The sequence below is a fragment of the Balaenoptera borealis genome, assembly GCF_965194805.1.
Source record: "Balaenoptera borealis genome assembly, chromosome: 13".
NCBI lineage: Eukaryota > Metazoa > Chordata > Mammalia > Artiodactyla > Balaenopteridae > Balaenoptera > Balaenoptera borealis.
In genome coordinates this window covers 68229014-68252991 of record NC_138870.1, presented here as the reverse complement: position 1 = coordinate 68252991, position 23978 = coordinate 68229014, and the positions used below count along the sequence as shown (strand labels likewise).

Below are 23978 nucleotides of genomic sequence, written 5' to 3'. Positions count from 1 at the left end.
AATCCCTGGCCTTTCTGCCCTGTCACACCGGCTGAACTAAGGGTTGGTTTGACGATTTGATTAGGAATCACACTAGATTTTAGTGACTGAGATGTATCTGCATGTTTAAATGGAGCTGTAATAGCAGCAGGTATGAGCATGAGGGAGGTAATTCTTGGTGGGTAGGTTATCACCACCTCCACAACCCCCCTCTCGTGCCAAACCAGACCTGGAAGCAAATATTGGGAGTCGGCAGTTTTGATATTCCTGCTTCTGAACATTTGCAAGAGGCTCTGCTCCTGGGGGGGTTTAGTGTCACAGAGTGTCATGGCTTGGGAGAGTGTGGGTGGGCAGAGCATGTATTTTGGAAGCACAAATCGGTGTGAATCATGATTGGAAGTGTTCCCTGTAACTTGACTTCCCGGGTGAAACCTACCACTCAAAAATTAACAGACCGATTTAAAGATCTCATTTTCTAGGAATATTTTTCCGCACAGCTTTGTTCTGGTTCCAGATGTCTAGTGTCCACATTTGTACTCTTGAAGATGGCTGTATGTATGTGTATGTGTATATGTGTGTGCATGTATGTACATGTGTATATATGTTTATTGAGTGTATATGTATACATATACATGTATGTGTGTGCATGTGTGTGTTGTATTTATCCCAACAACCATCAGGAATTTTTTTTCCTCCTGTTGTTGCCAGAACATTGAGGGTTAAGCAGAGTTACTATAAAGCATTACAACTGACGTGTAGTATCTGTATTTGTTTCCAGTTTTAGTCTCCGGATCTGAAAGGTGGGCTCAGATCAACCAAATGTTAGATCTGTGATTTCTGGCGCTGATTTTTTTCTTCAAGCTTTTGCTCGCTTTAAGTTTTCTGCCCCTGGGCCGACTGCTAGTGCTCTGCATTCTCTACTTCCATGGTTCAAAAAATTTTATATGTATAACTACTCTCACAGGATAAAAATGTGTGTAATTATATACACTTTTTTTCCCCATTAACCTCTTTGCTCTCTTGTAATGTTTGGTTATTTGATGATTTTCCCCTCTCAAGTTTGCTCACATTATGCATGCTCCTATCAAGAGAATCTCCTGCACACTGTTCCTTTCCCTAACAAAGTGTGACACTGTGGAGGGACTGAGAGAGCAGTTTTTCATGAATAAATGATGATCATTTGTAATTAGCATATCAACCATGTATATGGAAATGATGCTTCTAAATTACTTGACTGTGATTAGAAGCAGTTGATTTACCTAAGTAGTTTTAAACCTTCTTCCAACAAACTCCATACATAATTAATTTAGTAAATAAATTTTCTTTGGCTTCCTAGATAATATAAAAGAAACTCCTACCTATTCCAAAGGCAAATGATATTTTGTTGTTGCTGTTATTGTCCTTAAGCACCTGAAGCCCTACAGTAACATGATCACCCAGGAAACAGTTCAACAAACAGCTAACATTTTTTGGACCCTTTTAAAGTGTCAGGTGCTCTTCCAAGTGCCTTGTGTATATTATCAATAAATGTAATGCCCATAATGATTCTATAAAGTAGATACTCTATGATACCCTTTTTACAGATGAGAAAATTGAGGCATGGGGATGCTAAGCAGCTTGTCTGAGCTCACAAAGCTGCTAAGTTAAGAAGCTCAAATTCAGACTTGGGCACTACTGGCTCCTTAGCAGCCGCATAGCACAGGGAGATCAGCTCGGTGCTTTGTGACCACCTAGAGGGGTGGGATAGGGAGGGTGGGAGGGAGACACAAGAGGGAGGAGATATGGGGATATATGTATATGTATAGCTGATTCACTTTGTTATAAAGCAGAAACTAACACACCATTGTAAAGCAATTATACTCCAGTAAAGATGTTAAAAAAATACATATATATAAATGTGTGTGTGTGTGTGTATGGCTTATTCATTGACTATTGAGCACACAATAGATGCTGGGTACAGAGATAAATGAGACTCATCTTGCCCTCGGACAGTCTAGTGACAGCAGAATGGTTGAAAACTGATAAATTACAGTGCACTGAAATAGATATTAGCATTTAGGCAGGAACAAAGTACTATGGGAGAGAATTAGCATATTTTTTCCAGAGGATAAATGTAATACTTTTTATACTTGCCACTTTTCTTCAGGAAAAGAGAATACATTTAGAACAGGATATTAACATATTTGAGAAAAGGAAAGGATCAAAGAGTCATAAAGGATTTTTTCTGAATACATCCTATAACATGTGGAGATAGTTCATTCTTTTTTTTTTTTTTTAACATCTTTATTGGAGTATAATTGCTTTACAGTGGCGTGTGAGTTTCTGCTTTATAACAAAGTGAATCAGCTATACATATACATATGTCCCCATATCTCCTCCCTCTTGCGTCTCCCTCCCACCCTCCCTATCCCATCCCTCTAGGTGGACACAAAGCACCGAGCTGATCTCCCTGTGCTATGCGGCTTCTTCCCACTAGCTATCTGTTTTACATTTGGTAGTGTATATATGTCCATGCCACTCTATCACATCATCCCAGCTTACCCTTCCCCCTCCCCCTCCCCATGTCCTCAACTCCATTCTCTATGTCTGCGTCTTTATTCCTGCCTGTCCTGCCCCTAGGTTCTTCATAACCGTTTTTTTTTTTTTTTTTAGATTCCATATATACGTGTTAGCATACGGTATTTGTTTTTCTCTTTCTGACTTACTTCACTCTGTATGACAGACTCTAGGTCCATCCACCTCACTACAAATAACTCAGTTTTGTTTGATAGTCCATTCTGAATTAAACACCCAGTCAATATGGTTTTTTTTAATGACCAAAAATGCTGACTACAGAGCTACACCAAGGCAAAATTGTAAGATTTCCCTCACTTATCCAGCCCTCTTTCCTGGAGTAACATAGTAAAGACACTGTTAAGATGGCATTTACTATTTGAGGTGGTTATAGTCTAGGGCGCTATGTCTAAACACTAATCTGCACATCAGTGACTGGCTGGCTGAATCAGAGTTTTATAATGTCACATGTTCCTAGCTCATATTGCTGTGGACCTTGATATGGCAACTCTGGGATACAGCCTAGGTCTCTATATTTTAAAAGTGTTTAATTTGATTTCTGTGTACATCCAGGTTCAAGAACAACTGGTCTGAAAATACCCATGAATAGGAGAACCACTGATATGATATTTACTTTCTCTCTATTATCTTATTTAAGGCTATGGATTAGTAGGTAAGAGCCTAGTCTCTGGAAACAAATCTCAGTTAAGTTCCATCTGTTCCACTGACTAGCTGGGGACTTGGGACAAATTTCTTAAGCTCTCCATTACCTCTCCATTACAAAGCAGCTAACAGTGCCTTGCACTCAGTGAGTGCTCAATGAATGTTGGAGTATACACACACCCCACACACACCCCCCACACACACCCCCACATTTATTATGTATAGACACACACACTCTTAAAATAATATCAAAACACCTTCATGGACTAAAAGCAAAACTATCGTAAGAACAAAATGATCAGTCACAGTTACCTTTGTGGGAAAGGAGTAGGTCTGTCTTTAGCTATGTTGGGCCTTTTCAAAGTTGAGAATAATAACCCACTAATACTGAGCATATAGTCTTATTCTGCTTCTTCACTGGCCAACTCATACACTTTAGAGCTAGGAGTTGACACATCTTATCCTTGTCATTAGTTTCTATCCTTTCACATCATGTAAAAACCGACCCACCATTATCTGAATTAGTTAATCTAAAAAAGCAGAATGAGGTTGTTGAAAGAGCAGTCATCAAGAATAATGAGTTCTAATCCAGCACTGCAACTAACAAATTTATAAAATGGACCAAGTCACAGCCACTCTTGGTCTTTATTTCCTTATGTATTAAGGTGCAAGGAGATAAACGACGTTGCTTCTAAGGGCCTTTGCAGGTATGATGTTCTGAGTTTGTGAGCTACTTAATTGTACTAACATATCATAACTCAGTATCCTTGATATCATTTTATTTCCTGATAACATTATTTGGTCCTTAATCCAAAAGAATGACTGATGCATTTAGGAGCCTATGCATGAACCTGGCTATAGATATTCCTACAGTAACTGAGAGGTACAGCCAACTCTCGGTTATCCAACAAAGTGTGTTTTTTTTTTTTTTTTAGAAATTCACCTTATTTTTATTTATTTATTTATTTATTTATGGCTGTGTTGGGTCTTCGTTTCTGTGCGAGGGCTTTCTCTAGTTGCGGCAAACGGGGGCCACTCTTCATCGCGGTGCGCGGGCCTCTCACTATCGCGGCCTCTCTTGTTGCGGAGCACAGGCTCCAGACGCGCAGGCTCAGTAATTGTGGCTCACGGGCCTAGTTGCTCCGCGGCATGTGGGATCTTCCCAGACCAGGGCTCGAACCCGTGTCCCCTGCATTGGCAGGCAGACTCTCAACCACTGTGCCACCAGGGAAGCCCCCAACAACAAAGTGTTTAAGCAACTTATCAGCAAGCTGGGTCAGGATTATGTCCATGTAGTCCACACAGAGAAAGAACCACATGAACATGAAGACCTGGGCATGGGCCATTGGGCAACTGATTGTGCACAGATATTGAGATCCCTTTCCAGGGCAGGCATCTCTTCCATCTGAGGTCTAGCCAAGGTCAAAATTTAACAACTGGTTTTTCTATAACAGGGGAGAGAGCACATATTGTGAGCAAATTCATGTATGCAGTGTAATCCAAAGTTCTCTCTTATTAGAGGGAATTCTTAATCAACCAAGATATCGAGTGTACCAAGAAATAGCGGCCATTTTGATAACTCACATTGTGTGGGGGGGGAAAAAAAAACTACTGAAAAATCAGAATGCAACAATGTTTAAAAGTTGGTTCATTTATCAGCCACTGACTTGCCAAATTTGCATCAAAGTAACTAACTTTAAAATTTCCCGGGGCTTACTACTCCTGCATGAGATTACTAATGAAACAAGTATGCATCTGGTTATTTACTGAGATCATTTTTCCCAGCTTCCTGAATGAAAATATATTCCTTTATATATTAACATTTTAGAAGATCCAGTTCTTATGGTTTTTCTTCAGTTTAGTATTTTATTAGTTTGTATTTATGCATTTGGAAATGGTAACATTAATAAAACCACTTGAACTCTGCTTTTCATTTTGATTTCTATGTGTGTTTTTTAAAAATTTAGCAGGGGAAAGAAATATTTTCAGGATGGTAATGTCCATTCTTCCTGTGCATTTTAATTTACTTTGGTAAAGGCTCATGGCCAGACTAGGCACTACTATGGAGTAGGTAATATTTCTCTTTAGGGGCTTTTCTTTTTTCAGACCACTTCTCTTTGGTCTAAATTTCCTGGATACCTAGTATACCCCCATGCCTTCCTCACCACCCCTCACCTCCTTAATGACATCCAACTTTTACCAGATGTCTGTTGGAAAGCCTTGTTAAATTAATCCATGCTAATGACTTCCTCAAATTGCAATAGGTACAATAAACTCTTAAAGCAAGAGGATGAAATCTAAAACTACAGAATTTCTTTTAGAAAGTATAGAAAGCTCTTATGGGAAGTATAAAATTCAGGGTTTTTTAATAGAGGAGGGAATTTCACTTTGTAATTGGAAGTTTTCCTTGGTCTCCTCAAATCACATAAGGGCCACGTTTTCATCCTATGTGAAAAGCTGGTGTTACAGGTTTTCAGTGACTGCTCAGACTGAGCTAATTGTTATAAAGGACAATTCCTGAATCAGGAGGATGTGTGTGTGTGTGTGTGTGTGTGTGTATACACATACATATATCTGTAATAGAAAGCTTAACTGTTTACAAATAAACTATTATATTTCAAAACATGTTTTAAATATTTAGCTTGAAATGAAGCATAGTTTCATTAAGAGTGAGAGAGACTAAGTCAAAAGTAGGAATAAATGATAAACTTTCAGGGCTAAGGGAATACCTGCTGACAGGTGTTTGTTCCTCAGCGTGTATACCTTCCTTAACTGATCAGATAGCTTTTTTTATGCATGGAACAGGAACTCCATGGAAAGGTTGTCTGCTTTTTTGTTCTTACTTTAAAAGGGAAAGAAAGGAGAGAAAACTGCCTTATTCTTATTAAAAAGTTATACTGAAGGACTAAAAGCACTCCAGAGATCAATTATAGCTTAAGAAGACAAACATGTGCCCCCCAAAGTATTTATAAAGTAGGCAAAGCCAGTGGAAAAAGAGAGCCACCCAGAATAATCCTCAAGATTTTTCTGAAAACAATTTCAAAAACAAAGTTATTGAGTGTTTCAAATGGTAGTCTTATAAACATGCTTATATTTCTTCACATCTCTGAGTTACCTCTTAGTTTCTACTATACTGCTTAATCATATAATTTGTATTATTTTTAACACAGCATTTTTAGTAGTAGAAATGAAGAAGTGTGACGCTCTGCCCAGATCCCATGTGGGTTCTGTGCCCTGGTGGGAAAGACAGAGTGAAAAGGTAGAGTCAGACCAGGAGACCTGTTAACTCTGCCGAGCCCGAAAGAATATGAGTCACCGTCTAAACCAAAGATAGAACATTGAGGCAAAATTCTGGATTCAAAGACCGTGGAGTCTGCTTTTTATCAGTTGCTAACTTACTGGGGAGAGCAGCGCTGGGGGTGAGAGAGGTAACCCTGCCAGTTCTGCAGGTCTGAGTACGGCACATCAGCCGTGTTTCTCAGCCATTCTCTATGGCGAGAGCCTGATGGTCCCATATATTAGTTCCACAGCCCTCCTGTGGCAACTCTAAATAGTAGGCAGAGTGCCTAAACTGGGATAATGGGCCTCCAAAGGTCCGGCCTAGAATTTCCAAGCCTATTAAATGAAAGCAAATAGAACAAAAGCCAAAAAGAAGTCTGGAGACTAATCATCTGGCCTAGAAAACGGGTGAACCATTGTTATTAAAACATATAAACATGTAAGTTTTAATATTAGAAAAGAAACTAGAGAGAAGGGTATGAACAAGCAAATCACCCAGTTTTCCTTTTAAAGGAGAATTCCATACATTAATTGTTAATACATTAACAATTCACCTTGGGGCAAATTACAAAGAAATTACAAGCACACTGAAAACAGAGTTTATGTTGTACATAATTGTCAAAGTTTTCCCCTGTCCATGTTCTTCCAGAGAACTTAGTAGAACATGACTGGTAAAATAAATGCTTAATAAACATCTGTTGAGTGTCCAAGTCAATGACTGAGTGAATAATTAAAGGAATAAATTAATCAGTGAATAAGCCTATTTTCCTAGGCTTCAGCCACAGATAAAAATTCACTCCGCTCAACAGCTATTTATAACCCCTTGCTCTCTATTTAACCCAGACTTGGCAGAGGAGTGGTTATATAAGTTGCCTCCAGGGCTCTCCACAGTCATTTCTTAAACACCTAGCATCTGCCTGGTTTTCAGACAAATGACTGAAGGCCACCAATGGCTATCTCATTGCTAAGTTCAAAGCCTTTTTTTTCTGCAGTCCACATCCACCTCGCTGAAGCAAATGACAGAATGGAACACAATTCTTAAGTCTCCAAATCTGTATAATAGTCGTAATTAGGAATCTCAAGATATAATTTGTGTGCTTGAAATGCAAATTATTTTTTGTAACTCAAGATAATATTCATTTTAGCCCCCCTTCTCCTTGGCTTGTGAAAATGTAATCTCAACCAATTTTGGGTGGCCTTCTCTGCCACTTCAGTGCCACTCTTCAGTATTCTGGCAGTGTTTAAGCTTATCTCGGTCCCTATCTGTCACATCACACACGTTTCTCCCCCGAGCTTTACCCAGGAAGCAAGTAAAAAAGGCCTTTGCGCTTGGATCCTATAAAATAGGAGTTATGTCATCTACCCTGGGGGTCAGCTGAAAGGGAAGGACTGCCTCCTTTTCTCAGGGTTCTATTATGTCTGATTACAACTTTTCTTCTCTTTTACTACTCCCTAATCCCAACCTGGAGAAACCTTAAAAGGGTTGGGAGGAGCCTCTTTGAGTTTACTTATAGTAAACATAGTTTCCCCAACTACTGTCTGTGCCATGACATTCAAAGAGTATTTCTGAAACTCAAAAGCCAAGAATTGATTTATTTTTTGCTTTCTGTCACATCACATCTATCTTATAGGTATGTGTGCATATCTGATTATATCCTTAGTAAATTTTCCTGAAAGTAAAAATCTTCATTTATAAAGGGTTTATCCAATGCATAACAATAGTGCCCTCCAGAAAAACTGTACCAGTTTGTGTTATATTATTAACAGTATATGAGTACCTTTTCCCTACATCCTTGTCAATACACCATATTTAAAAATACATCTTTACCATTTTTTAATTAAAAATGAAATATTTTTTCATCTATATTTCTTTAATTATTAGGGATCTTGGACATTTTTTCATAGGTTTATTGGGCATTTTAAAAATTATTATTTGTCCATGAATTCTCTTGCCTATTTTGCTTAGATCTTTACTGACTTGTAAGAGCTCTTCATTTGAAGAATATTAACAAATTGACTGTCGTGTATTGAAAATATTTTTTATAGTTTGTTATTTGACCTTTCATGGTGTGTGAAACATAGAAACTGACCATTTTTAAATCTGATTGTTGTGGGGGGTTTTCTTGGTATTTTTACTTAAGAATTCCTTTTGCATTGCAAGATGATGAACACTGACCTGTGCTTTATTTTAGTTGTTTCAGCATCATTATTTAACAGTCCTTTTCCCCTTTGGTCCAAATTTCACATTTATCATACAATCAAGATTTATATATGATGGATCTACTCCTAGACTCTGTTTCGTTCTACTGTTCCTTACTACACGAATAAGACACTGCTTTAAGCATTGTAGATTCTTAATAAATGTTAATATCAGATAGGCAAAGTCCCCATTCGTTACTCTTTTTAAATTTTTTCCGAAGTGTCCAGACTAGTGCATTTACTCTTCCAGGTGAAATTTAGAAATTCCATTCTAAATGTTAGTGTTATCGTTCAGTTCTTCACTGTTTCTCACCCTCCTAACTTGAACCTCCATTCAATCCATCCTGTACCCTAGTGCAGCCTAACCTGCCCACGGTTCAGCTACAAATGTAATAAATAATAACAATGGCAATACATCTCATTTGCCATATCTTCTTGAAATTTCAGACTAGGATTGTACTATGATATTAATTTCACATTTGGCTCTCAAGAAAAGAACATGGAAACTCTCCCCTTTAAGAAATGTCACTGTCTTTTCAGAGTGTGGAAGGAGAACACCATGAGAAAGCTGTGGAACTACTCAAGGCTGCTAAGGACAGCGTCAAGTTGGTGGTCCGATACACCCCGAAAGTTTTGGAAGAAATGGAGGCTCGCTTTGAAAAGCTACGGACAGCCCGGCGTCGGCAGCAGCAACAACTGCTAATTCAACAACAGCAACAGCAGCGGCAGCAACAAACACAGCAAAACCACATGTCATAGGTAAGAGGTGCCTTCTTCTATACAAGGAAAGTCCCTTACATGTTTTTTTTTTGTTTTTTTAAATATAGTTTCTTAGACAGCTGGAACATAATTACTAGATTTAATAATCCAAACAAAATCAAACAAATAAAAAAAAATGACCTCAGAAAATATAAACAAGACAGTTGCTTACTTTATGTGTCATTCAGCCATATTCCCTGCCAATGTAAGATATTTTTGAAAAATGATATTCTTTAGGAGGGCCAGGTATACACTATATGATGCCTTTATACAAATTACAAAAATGCAGCCTCTGTGCAAACCCAGATCCTCAGGCACATGGCTATATGACAAGAGTGTGGGCTAGAGCCCAGCCCCCCTCACCTCCTTGGCCAGTTGCCTTTGCACAGTGTACAGACTAAACCGTATAGTACTGATGCGGGGAAGATCCCCTTTAGAATACTGAAACAGTTTACTAGAAAACTGCTCCACTGAAAAGAATGAAGTAGGGACCTGCCAGCGTTTATGCTCTGAGAGATTCTGAAATTCTCTCTGGGTGCTCACTTAAAATGTGTCTAAGGTACACCTGCCTTTTTCTGAATTCCACTTTGTGACAAAGAATGCTAAATCAGGTTTTGCTACATGTTTTTAAGAAAATTCAAAAAAAAAAAAAAAGGAGAAAATTCAAGAAAAAATGTTAAGAGTGAGAATCACCATCTCTGAAGTGCCTGTTATGTGCTAGGCTCTTCTCACATGTTATTCCTAATCCTCAAAAAACCCTTCACAGTAAGTATCACTAAAACACCATTTTTTAGATGAATGATATGAAGCTGCAATAGCTTCAATGGATTCCCCACAACCACACTTACAAGTAGCATAGAATTATTTTCCCTTCTTATTTTGCCAAGTATTTCATCTGCCAACATCAGAAATTCTGGAGTTATATAAATTTTCCTTGCTATCCTTTGGAAGAGACAGTTCATATTGTTATATACCTCTACACTATGATGTCTGCAAATGTGTATTTGAAATGAGGTTCAAACGTTCTTGGAAAGATGACAATGGGTAATGGTGGTTTTAACTCATTCAATATCAGATTACTATTTGCACACACTGGATTTGAGAAGAGATTTTCAACTTTTTTGTGCCACTCATGAAAAGAAGCTGCATGGGGAAGTAAAAAGAGTATGGGATTTATTCTCAGAGAGTTCTGGGGATTCAACTATCTTTCTTTTATAGCCTGCTAGTTTTGTTATATATATATCACAGTTTGGTGTCTTTATCTAAAATTACATTCCATTCTAAAAACTACATTTATTTAACAATAAATATTTATTTGTTACCGTGATGGGCAAGGCACTGTTCAATGGGCTGTAGAAACAGCATGAGCAGAGCAAAATCCTTGCTGTCATGGTGTTTACATTCTGGTTGGAGGAGATAGTTAATTAACAAGTAGATAAAAAATATAGAGTTAAATAGTGTACTTTGATAGAGACTGGCTAGGTGATGACCTTCTGTGAGGTGATCAGGGAAGACCCCTCAAAGGAGGTAACATTTAAGCTGAGGTTGAATGACAATGCGAAGCCAGGAAATGAGCATAAGAAGAGGAGGAAATAGCCAGTACAGTAGCTCTGAGGCAGATGTGAGCCTATTTGACGTTTGAGGAATAGAAAGAAAGCTGAGGTAGTTAGGCAATAAAGAGTGAAAAGGACAGTTAGATAGATGGGGGCCAGGTTATAGAGAGCTTTTTAAACTGCTTAGGGAAGTTAGATGTTATTGCAGTGGAAACCACTGAAGGTTTTTAAGCAAAAGAGTGACATGATTTATGTGTTAAAAAAATCACTCTGGCTGCTATGGGGAGAATAGGTTATTGCAGGGTAAGAGTAAAAACAGAGACCAATTAGGAGACTATTATATAGGAGTCCAGGCAAGAGATATGGTGGTTTGGACTGGGATGACGGAATGATTTGGATGCATACAGACAAGTCATTTTGTCCGTATCCTTCTTCTCTCTAATCCGTTTCAAACATAAAGGTACTTCACATTTGTACTTTCAGAATCCTTGCAAAGGTCTTTTTGCTAATAATAACAATCCAGTATTCTTCAGTCAAACATTGACACTCTTTTCCTGAACTCATTCTTTCTTCCATTCTCAATAATACAGACTTGTACCAATTCTCCTAAATTGTTTTACCACACTGGCCCATAGTAAAATTGTTTTAAAGTGTTTTAAAAGAAGTGTGTTGCCATTCTGACTTCTGAGGTCTTACTAAAAGCTTCCAGTATTTACGCTCATTCAGTCATCTTTGGAAGGATACAACTTGGCCATAAATACTGCTGGGCCATATAGTCAATTCCATTTCTCTGTTCCATCAGTCTTCATTAAATCACTTGAGAATTTCCTACTGTCTCATTATCGAAGAGTAACATTTTTAATAAAAGGCATTTAAAACCATGTTTATTTCTTGCACAGGATATGGTAAAGCTCTGTTTAAGTGAACATGAAATTTATATCTATGCCTGCCAAGACAGCACTTGTAGTACACAGGATCATGGACCCTTGAGATGAAACTGTAGTGACCATTTCAAGTACAAGCAAGGTACAACTCAGTCATGTCATCCATGGATTTTATGGTGGATTCAGTCAAAGAGACCTACATTAGCTCTTGTTCAACTTTTAATTAATTAGATTTTTTAAGGATTAAATGGGATTTGTTACACTTGCTAACTCATACTGTGGTTGCTTTTGAGAAGAGATCTGAAACTATTTACTTTGAACAGATCTCTGATTTTTTTTTTTTTTAAGTTTGACAAGTCAAGCAAAGACCATGTAAAGCAAAAATACTTGTCAGATATTGTCTTACTATTTATCACATGAAATGTAACTTCTGTTCTATAAATTAGAAATAATATTTTGTCTGAGATGGTAGAAGTTATTAAGTAACTAGCAATGGTCAGTGGTGCATACAGATGGAAAATAGGTTGAATGCAAGTAGTGTGTGGAAAACGTGTCTTATGCCTACTTTTAATTTTAAACTTCTCCTGAAGTGAATCTCAGTTGTCTTTTTCCCTAACTTCCATCTTTGTTAATCAGGAAGAATATACTACATTTCTTAAATGTAGTAAATATGATCACTACATAATTACATTACAGAAACCTAAGCAGATAATTTGAATATAGGTTTTTTTTTTTAATACTGTACCCACTTTTTTTGAGAAAGTGTCACATTTATTCAGCTTTAAGCATTTTTTGTCTTTTTCTTTTTTTACTGAAGTGTAGTTGGCTTTGATTATTAAGTTTTAGGCATACAGCATACTGATTTGACATTTATATACATTATAAATTGATCATCACAATAAGTTTAGTTACTACCTGTCACCATACAATGTTATTACAGTATTATTGACTATATCCCCTATGCTATACATTGTCCCATGATTTATTTATTTTATAACTGGAAGCTTGTACCTCTTAATCCCCTTCACCTATTTTGTCCCCCACCCCATAAGCATCTCATTTATTTTATTTTGTTTTATTTATTTTTATTTTTGGCTGCATTGGGTCTTCGTTGCTGCCTGTGGGCTTTCTCTAGTTGCGGCGAGCAGGGGCTACTCTTCATTGCAGTGCGCGGGCTTCTCATTGCGGTGGCTTCTCTTGTTGCAGAGCATGGGCTCTAGGCACGCGGGCTTCAGTAGTTGTGGCACGCGAGCTCAGTAGTTGTGGCTCGCGGGCTCTAGAGCGCAGGCTCAGTAGTTGTGGTGCACGGGCTTAGTTGCTCCGCGGCATGTGGGATCCTCCCGGACCAGGCCTCGAACCCGTGTCCCCTGCATTGGCAGGCGGATTCTCAACCACTGCGCCACCAGGGAAGCCCAGCATCTCATTTTTAAAAGTGTGACTTATATAAATCCATATTTCACTCAGATTCCCAAAGAATAAAAGTAAGAAGGAGGAGGAATACTTTTTGAGATGTCACTATTCTGAGGAAGTCAAGACCAAAAGCTTGTTTAATTTCTCTGACCTTCTATTGGCGGATCCGGGGTGAAGAATTCATTTACACTCAAATACAGGCTGCATCTTAGCGGATTTACAAAGCAGCCGGCCTTTGCCAGTAGCCTCACTGACTTTCTTTTTCCTCTTGCTCTTCAGGCCCCCCCTTCCCTTATTTTATCCGCTATTTATTGTTCTATACCTTCCATTTCCACTGCCACAGCCACGGGCCTCATGGTCTGATCCAGGCAACCACTGCCAGAACCGCCAGCCCACTTACTGAGAGGTCCCAAAGGACGACTCTCATAACACTGAATTCAAGGAACCCAGAGTTATCAAGCAGAAAACTGCACCAGAAATAATAATCATAATGCTGGATAAAATTTATTAAGAAATTAGGGTATGCCAAGAACTCTTCTAAATGCTTCATGTATATAGAATTACTTAATCTTTACAATAACCCTATGAGTATTAGGTACTATTTTAATCTCTTTTTAAAGAAGGAAACTGAGTCATGTAGGATTTTTTAAAGTCTACTTATTTCACAGCTAAGAAATTATGGGGACATGATTCAAACCCAGGGATATGGGCTTCAAAGCCTCTTTCTTTTAACAGCTGCGCTGCTCTACCTCTTTCTTCAATGGCACCTGCCCTTTCACATCCCATCCCGCCTCACAGACACATTCACATGAGCTTTCCAGGAATTCAGTCTCACACTGCTTAGAGTTGGTGCTAACCCTCACCACTTACCTCTAAAACAGTGCCCTGTGCTTCAAAGTACTTCGTCATTACAGCTCTGTTAGTTTCCTGTTACTGCCCTAAAAATTACAAAACACATTTAATGGCTTAAAAGAATACAAATTAATTTTCTTGTAATAATGTAGGACAGAAGCCCAAGACAGTCTCACTGGCCTTTCAGAGGCTCTAGGGGAAGATTCATTTCCTTGCCTTTTCCACCTTCTAGGGGATGCCTGCATTCCTTGCCTCCTGGTTCCATTCCGCATCCTCCAAACCACCGGTGACGGTCGAGTCCTCACATTGCATCACTCTGACCTCTGCTTCTGTCATCCCATCCCCTTCCCTGAGTCTTTCTTCTCTCACCGTCTTCCACTTCTAATTACATTGGACCCACCTGGACAATTCAGGATACTCTCCCTATTTTAACATCAGCTGTTTAGCAAGCTTACTTCCATCTACAACTTTAATTTCCCTTACCATGGAATCTAACATATTCACAGGTTCTGGGGATTAGAACGTGGACATATTTCAGGGGCCATTATTCTGCCTACCACAGTGGCTCACTGAAAAATTAGCAAAGCAATTTGATCAACAAAATTTAAACGAATGTGGAAATGAGGCTTTTATTTTTTAAAAAAAATGAATCATTAATCTGTTCAACTGTAAATCACAGGAATGAGGGAAATAATGAGAACATTTGGTGCAGGTGGTTCTTCCCAGTGGGCATCTCAGTGATGCACAGTTTGGATGCCCAGTGCTCTCTCAGCTGCTGGCATATCCCTCAGGCCTCCTCCCCCTCTGGGTAGATGCAGAGACCCAAGACTCTTACTAAAATTCATCTGCTCTAAGTCCCATTCCCTTAGGACATGTAACTCTATGATAAGTTAATGGATTAAAAACTCAATCACTTGGTAGCTCTGTCACCTGGTAGCTAAGGGACTTGAAGGAAGTTATTCAATGTGAGACTCATGAAAATGGTCTGTTATGGAGATTAAATAAGAAAAAATATGTAACACTCTTAACAAAATATGTGGCAATTGGTGAGCACTCAATAGTAATACAGTGGCGGTAGTACAGTAGTTAGAATGTTAATGGCAGATGATATTTTTATGCAATATCTTGTTAGGTGACTCCTGAAGAAGTACAGTGGCCTCATGCTTGACTTTCATTTCCATGCTGTTAGGCCCAAGGTGCTTTTAGGCATTTCTCTAGAAGGCTTGGTGGCTGGAGAGTGCTGATGCAGAGTAGGCAGATCGCAAACCTACCCCCCACAGACACTTTCACATCAACCAGAACAATTCGTTAAAAAATTTTTTGGGGCGGAAGACCTAAATAGACATTTCTCCAAAGAAGATATACAGATTGCCAACAAACACATGAAAGAATGCTCAACATCATTAATCATTAGAGAAATGCAAATCAAAACTACAATGAGATATCATCTCACACCGGTCAGAATGGCCATCATCAAAAAATCTACAAACAATAAATGCTGGAGAGGGTGTGGAGAAAAGGGAACCCTCTGGCACTGTTGGTGGGAATGTAAATTGATACAGCCACTATGGAGAACAGTATGGAGGTTCCTTAAAAAACTAAAAATAGAACTACCATACGACCCAGCAATCCCACTACTGGGCATATACCCTGAGAAAACCATAATTCAAAAAGAGTCACGTACCAAAATGTTCATTGCAGCTCTATTACAATAGCCAGGACATGGAAGCAACCTAAGTGTCCATCATCGGATGAATGGATAAAGAAGATGTGGCACATATATACAATGGAATATTACTCAACCATAAAAAGAAACGAAATTGAGTTATTTGTAGTGAGGTGGATGGAGTTAGAGTCTGTCATACAGAGTGAAGTAAGTCAGAAAGAGAAAAATACAGTATGCTAACACATATATACGGAATCTAAGGAAAAAAAAAAAAAAAGGTCATGAAGAACCTAGTGGTAAGACGGGAATAAAGACACAGACCTACTAGAGAATGGACTTGAGGATATGGAGAGAGGGAAGAGTAAGCTGTGACAAAGTGAGAGAGTGGCATGGACATATATACACTATCAAACGTAAAATAGCTAGTGGGAAGCAGCCACATAGCACAGGGAGATCAGCTCGGTGCTTTGTGACCACCTAGAGGGGTGGGAGAGAGAGGGTGGGAGGGAGGGAGATGCAAGAGGGAAGAGATATGGGAACATATGTATATGTATAACTGATTCACTTTGTTAAAAAGCAGAAACTAACACACCATTGTAAAGCAATTATACTCCAATAAAGATGTTAAAAAAATTTTTTTTTGTATATGGTGCTCTGCATTCATTGAAATAAAAATATCTGCAGCTTTAAAAACAAAGATTGAAAACCACTGTTCTTTCTGAAAGAAATGACTCCATAATGGTAGAAAAGTGACAGGTCTGGGGGAATGTTTGGGGAGGCTGCTCTCCCAAATGTGACCACATGGGGCATCTGCCTACTCTGTTCTACTCTGTGTCAGGCTGGCTGACCTCGTGGGAGAAGAGACAGGCCTACCATCTGCTTTACAGAAGGGATATTGGTGCTTGCAGCCTATCAGAGAGAGGCTTTGCTTGCATGTATCTCAGCAGGAGCAACACTAATCACCCTAAGAGTCATAATATAGGTTATCTCTTCTTTGCCTCCGTGAAGGAAAATAGAGTCATCTGGAATTGGAAGGAAGAAATGTTTTACATTTGAAATGTTTCCAAACTGATTTTTTAAAATTTAATCTTAGGGAATAACTGTGTCTCTTCCATCCTCATTTGATAATTACTTCCTTTGCAGACATCAGTTTTTTCACATGTGGAAGGCTGTGCATGAATGATAGCACCCAAAATAATCCTTGCTGTTCTCACATAGCACATGCTTCTTTGATATTTTTAGCATATTGTAGTTGAATACTAACCACTGATTTCTCTTCACTCTTTCCCCCCCCTTTCAGGTCCTTGAAGCTACTTGATCAAACACCCAATAGTCACAAGTTTGAAACCGTGCTTCAGAATCCCAGCACATAGTAAAGGAAAAGACAACACTGATAATTATACCTGTCAAGAAACTGTGAACACGTGGTGTATAAATTCTTTACCAAGGCAACTCGACACCTTCTTTCTCTGGGGCTGAACCCCCGCTGCTCACGTGCTTTTTACACACACAGACCTTCCATTCACTGCAGTGGGAATTCTCAGTGTGTAAAGGGAGAGGTTTTCCAGTCTGCAGACTGAAACAGAATAAGAAGAATAAAGTCCATGACTTTCAGATAAATCACCAGGGCCAGGGTTAAGTGAATCTTGGGTCTATAGCTTTTCCAGAGATTAACAAATCCCTCATTAGGCTATAGTTCAAACTGCATCAGTTCAAGGTTGTCGCCACTTAAAAGAAACCTACACATTGCCCCTCACCCGGACCTGTTCCACGTTTGTATTGCTGAGTTGTCTGAATTAGAATTCCAGTTAATTGCAAATTCAACCTCTGTTCCCCTCTTGAAAATGGCAAGTTATTATACTATATTTATACTCAATTCAGGTTCTAGAAGCATTTGGCTTTTTATTTTCTGTTTCCATGAATTTTATTATGCATTAATAGAGTGGTCAATTTCAGCTCAACTTTTAGTTAGTTAAAAGCAAGGATAGAGAACTCTAGTACTGTTTTTTTTTGTTTTAATTTAAGTCTTGCTTGTATCTATTCTTATTAAGTCTAACAGAATATAATGTCTTTTATTCCACAAAATATATATTATCAGAGTGTATTTGTTACAAACTTAGGTCTTTTCTTACCAAGTGTTATGAATCTGGTAAGAGAATAGTAGCAAAGGACCCAGCTTCATGAACTGATCCTTGTATGATATTTATATATAACCCTGCTCTCAATATTTTTTGTTACTTTTATATTTTTGATTGATAATCTGGAGAAATCTAAACTCTTTTTACCTACACTGATGTGCTGTCATAGAAGTCTGTTTGATATTTTAAAGCTTAGGGCTTTACAAAACTAAATTATGGATGTGCATATATATATATACAGATATATGTCATACCAAATCTAGATTTTTCCCAAGTATAAACTAGATATGTTTGGCAATATAAGATCACAAGTATTATTCCTCTTAAAATTAGGCATATGGAAACCAGAGATATTAATATTGTGAATGAAAAGATATTGCTGCTTCTAGGGTAAAAATATACCTACTTCATTACACATATTCATGTAGGTAAATAGACAGTGAGATATCATCTTTCAGAAAGTATCATTTACTGTAAAACGATCTGTTAGAATCATCTATACTGATCATAACTTTTAACTTATGGTGAATCTAGGCACATAAGTCTGATCTTACTTTATGGAATTAGCAGGAAGCAATAATTATTTGGGCACTTAAATACCTTAGCCACACAAATGTACCTGAAGAAAGAATAAATGTCCAGTTGAAACATTCTAGGGAGATCATTAAAACTTGAGGCAAATATTTGAATAGTCCCTTTTCTCAAATGAAGAAACTGATTCCCCAAGACACAATAAATTTCACATTTCAGAGAGTCCCTCAAATTAGAAATTTATGAAGCTCAGTTTAGGAACTGTGTTCTTGAAAATAAAACCAGTTGGAACTACCCCACGTGTTTCATGTTGCCCTGTCGGGTGGTATTGTTGTCAATACCAAGTTCTGCCTACTCTTCATAGTCCATCACTCAACAGAGGACAAACAGTAAGGAAACCAGGAGGTGCACCTATTTCAGCAACGTCCTGCCGTGGTAACAGATTCCCATTCCTGAACACGTGTATCATTTTTTACTAGAGAGAACTGGGGTGGGGGTGGGGCAAGGGTGAGGACCCTGAATGTTATGTAAAATAGGGTTACAAAAGAGGTAAGCATGACTAAGGGAATGAATGAAGAATACGGGAGTAGTATTCAGTTTGAGAGAGGTAGTTCCCATTTTTATAAGAAAAATTTAATAGAACATATATTTTAGTTATCATTTAACAGAAAAATATTCAAGCTATTCAGGCTATGCCACAGACTCTCATAAAGGGAAATCATTGCATCCTTGTGATGAGGAAATGGTCATTTCAGCACATCTCAGTACACTGTATAAATTTGGAGCTTAAGGTATGTTTTCGTTTAGCCGTAAGTGGTTGGTTAGTATTAAATTATCATATGTTTTCATGTCAATATAAATATTGTCATGGTGTTACAGAAGCAACTGTCAAATGGGCAGACAGCTGACATTTGTGTTTTCTGGAAACCTTTGTATTTTATGCTTCATTTGCATAATGTTTTGTGCTAATAAATGTATGCCAAGTCGTTTGTCCAAGTGAAGGGGCAATCCATCACACCTAAGGCATCTAAGGACAGATTACATGTCACACTAGTCCTGTTTACAAATGACCAGTCAGATGGCCAGTTTTCTTCAGTAAAATCTAGTTGTTGAAATGTTAAGCCTTCCCCTAAAGTTTTCGTCAAAAGTAGCCATCCCTAAGACTTAGAGAGGCTGCTTGTGGTTGTCTAAAGGTTCACTGAAGCCAGAGGGAAAAGGAAGAAAATGACCACAACTTGTATTAATGCCTTTTATTATTACTGATCATATTAGAGCCACTGACAAGTCCAAAATCATATTAAAATGAAGACATATCATGTTGCTCCTACATGAAGCTTTACTATAAACAAATGAGATATTAAAAGTTGGGGAAAAATCTGTTGTGACTATTCATCAGTGATCCTGGTGAATTTTAATTCTTTCCCTTGACCTAACTGGTGGCCAGAGTTTTCTAAACTCTTTCCTGCTGTGATTTTGAAGGAAAAATACACAGAGCATAGTTCAGTAAAAGAATCCTTAAACCTTTTCATTGAGGCATTTACATTTTGATTCTGTTGCCATTTGAAATAGAACATCCACAGGGAGATAATAAGCTTAAATTACAATTGACTTTGGAAAGAATAACAGATTTTGTGCTTCCTCAATCATATAATCAATAGGGAATTCTCTAGTTATGTGAACTACCACTATCTTTTAAGACAATGCTAAGATCTAAATACAAAATCTATCATTCAGGAGCTTTTTAAGAATTCAAGGCTGTCTCTGAAGAACTTGGCTGGAGATGGATTATACCAATTTACAAATGCAGTTTTCAACCATGACAAATCAAACTGATCTGATCTCAGTTCATTTTACTCAGCTGTGCCCATAGGACTCTGAGACGTTGGAATACTTTGTCTACATTATTTTTAACATCTATAGATATTTGTGGATGTGTGAATAATGCTTGAATTTCTCATCTTTTGGCTAGTTTGTGCTTATCACACAGACACAGCCTGTTAGTAAGACCAGCTTTAACAGCATCATGAAGTAGAAATCAATGCTCTAAGGATTCAGGGAGGCCAACGTAAGGCAAAATCTCCTGAAACATGGGGTAGTCCTACCCATCTCATCCCTCTCTAGATCAAATCCCTGAGAAAGGGCTATAACCGCCTTGTGGACTGCTGTATCCCTAGCATCAGGGATAATGCCAGCACAGTAGAGGCGCTCAATTAACATTTGTTGAATGAATGGACAACTAAATGAATGAAATTAGACAAATAAATGAATTTTGCCTTCTGATAATTTGAAAAATTTCACCAATTTATATTATCCTGATTGGCAGTATAATTTCTGAATTACATAATTAGAACCAGAATTGACTCTTTATAAATACTTTTTAGATATATGAATTTGGAATCAATTACTTCAAAGGCTTCAAGGGTTTGAGAACACTTAGATAGGAATGTTTGGGGATTCAGAGTTTTTACAATGAATAAAACTCAACTTTTCTAGTTATTTATGAAAGCTCCCTGAGTTATATGACAAGGATGATCCAAACATGGAACTCCATTTATAAATTTTGTAAAATATTTTCATTTTTAAAAAAGAAAAAAATTCATATCACCAAGCATATTATTAATATGTCCTTCAGTATATATTAACCACTTTTTTCTCTAAGGTTTGCATTGTAATTGGAGACACCATCTCTAAATCTTTTCCTGCTTTCAAAAGATCACTTCTCCTTTCTTATTTGATTCTTAGAACGTACCTGAGCTAAAGATTAATCACATAGCAGCTAAGTCTTTTCCATGTGTTTATTCATCTAACAAATATTTATTGTATACCTAGTATATGCTAGGTTTTGGAAATACAATGGCAAACAAGACAGATGCAGCACCCCCATGGAGTTTGCTGTGAGGAGCTCCTCAACACTTGCTCTAGCAATAACTAGGGTTACTGTCTAATGCATCCTCCTTCACAGCTAATAGAAGAAATGAAATCCCTTACCCCATGGAAAACATGAAAGACTCTCTGCACATATTTATGTGAACTTGCTTTTCTAAACACGCCACTCAAAAATGCTGCTCAGTGTGCCCAAACACCATAGTTATACCCCAGTGAGGTAGGTAATAATTTATTCATAACTAACACTTATTTAGCTCTTACTAAGTTCTACTGTGCTCAGTACATTCATACACTGTATCATTGAATCCCTTCAACAACTCTTATTTAGTAGGTTCCATTTTATAGACAAGAAAACTGAAGCACAGATATGTGACCTGTCCAAGGTCACACAGTTAGCAGATGGAACTGGGATTTGAACCCACACAGTATAACACAAAAGCTCATGTGTCTAAGCATTATCTGCGGCTTGGGGGACATCATTACATTAAAATAAATGTCAGTAAAATAAATGGGTCACTGTATATAAAAGTTCTTTGAAACTGTAAAGTAGTATATAAAAAGATATTAGTAAAGTATTATGATCAACAAACCACATCAGTGGCAGAAACAGAGTGAGAACTCAATCTTAAGTTGCAGCTTACCCTCATTAAGAACATTTCAAGCCAGGGAAATGGATAAAAGTACAGATCCAGAAAATTTCTGACATGTGATAAATATCGCAATGACTTTTCAGAATTACTTGTTGTTAGCCACTGTGTCTATTTGGTGCTACAAAAACAAAACAAAACAAAACTGAAAGAACAAAATCCCTTGCTATAAGGGCTTGTAATAAATACACAATGTGGAGCTGAATCAAGGATATTCCACATGTATGGGGAAAGATTGGGCCATAGTACTATTTTCTCACCATTACATGTGATCTTGTCTTTCTAATTGTTTTCATTATTTTTCTGAAAGAGCTGCAAAATTGTGCAGTGGTTCAACCTGACCAAAGTGGTAATATGCTGCTGGGAAGTAAAAGTATTAGATACCAGACTGGAATTATTGTCTTCATTCTCAAATTTAAGTTCTTTTAAAGCATGAATGTAGAGGGACTTTTAGATGCTGAAGGCACCTGAATATTTGGATGTTAGGTTCCTTGTGTTTCTCCATTCCAGATCATACAGTGAGGTCATGCTATTGAGGGGTTAGGTTCTAAAACCAATATGAAAGGCAAAAATTGAGAAAGAGGAATCATACTCATTATTTAAATTTATTCTCTCTCTGGCCCCTCCCAGTTAAATGGGCATATGATGCAACTTAAATGCTGGTTCATATTTGTGGAAGCAAGGAGTCTTCTTAAGAAAACTTTATTACCTCATCATTCTTTCCTACTACCAGCTAATTAGCTCCTTCAAATAATATTTTGGAAAGTTTAGCTTTACACGTAATACAACAGTAAACTCATAAGCCTTTTGTCCAAAACCATACTTAACTTCTCCTTCCCTTTTGATACTTTTATTTTTACTAATGATATTACCGTTCTCTGTACAAATTTACTGATCTTTCTCATTTGCCATTCACATCAATTCTTAGATTCTACTTTGACAAAGTCTCTTGCAACTATCTTATCCATTTTCAATATTCCTACCTATGAATAGAAATTTAGTACTTTTTACTAGGACTTTTGTGAGCTTTTAACTGTTTTCCCAATTACCGTGTCTACCCATATAAATTTCCCTATATATTGATGCTTGATAATTCCCCCTGCAGCTATTCCTTTGCTCAAAATCCTCCAAGGGGTCCCCATCAAAAAAAATTATGATTTCTAGTGAAGACTTTGAACCAAAACACTAACATGATGTTGGAGAAGAACACTATAGTGCCACCCCTCCATCTACAAGGGCAAAACATAGAACATGAAATGTGATGGTACCGAAATCTGGTACATGGGACGGTGAAATAGAAGTCACGGGGTTCCATGACACTGAAAAATATCACAAGTTTTTCTCCTAGATGAAATGAAATGCAGTGAGAGACTAGCAGTGTTCTGTGGTGAAGATACAGGACTGTATCAGATTATGATGCACCAATTCCAAAATATTTGTTTGGGGTGGTGTGTGTGTGTGAATGTGCGGGGTTATGCTAACATCCTAGCATTAGACACAAGTATGGTTTGCGATGTGGATTTCCCTACTAGATAGCACTGCTTTTTTAGCCGTGCTCTATCTTGCCATCCAAGTTGACAACTACCTATTCCTGGAAACTCCTAAACTTTTCTTCCCCTGAGCTTCTGATTATTTCTGAAATGCCTCTCTCCTTCTTCTGAAAAAAAAATCCTCAACTTTTAAGGCCCATTTCAGATGGTCCTTCTTCCAAGAAGCTTTTTCTAATTTTTCCAGGCCTGATATTATCCATCATCAAATCCCACTGTGGTATCTGTACCCCTCCTTAGCTCTTTTCTTAGCTTGTCTTGTAGTATACCCGTTTGTGTCTTTATCATCTTGATTTCCCCTGCAATTAGTAATTACATGGCGTGGGTGCTTAATATTTCATAAAAGGAATTACCTTTCACTTGTCAACCTCACAGAATGGCTTCCGGATTATTTTGGGGGTCTCAGTTCTCAGTAGCTCACCAGCAAAGTTC

At 37.8% G+C, this 23978-nt stretch overlaps 1 protein-coding gene across 3 annotated transcripts in view; it reads left to right on the top strand.

Annotated features, from left to right (window-relative positions):
* LIN7A (lin-7 homolog A, crumbs cell polarity complex component) overlaps positions 1-22387 on the top strand; it is a 217981-nt gene extending 195594 nt beyond the window's left edge. For all 3 annotated transcript variants that reach the window (XM_082350770.1, XM_082350769.1, XM_082350771.1), the window contains 2 exons: positions 9214-9432; positions 17098-22387. In XM_082350770.1, the coding sequence (XP_082206896.1) occupies positions 9214-9432 (219 nt within the window). In that variant the 3' untranslated portion in view covers positions 17098-22387. The remainder of the gene's footprint in view (positions 1-9213; positions 9433-17097) is intronic.
* The last annotated feature ends 1591 nt before the right edge of the window (positions 22388-23978 follow it).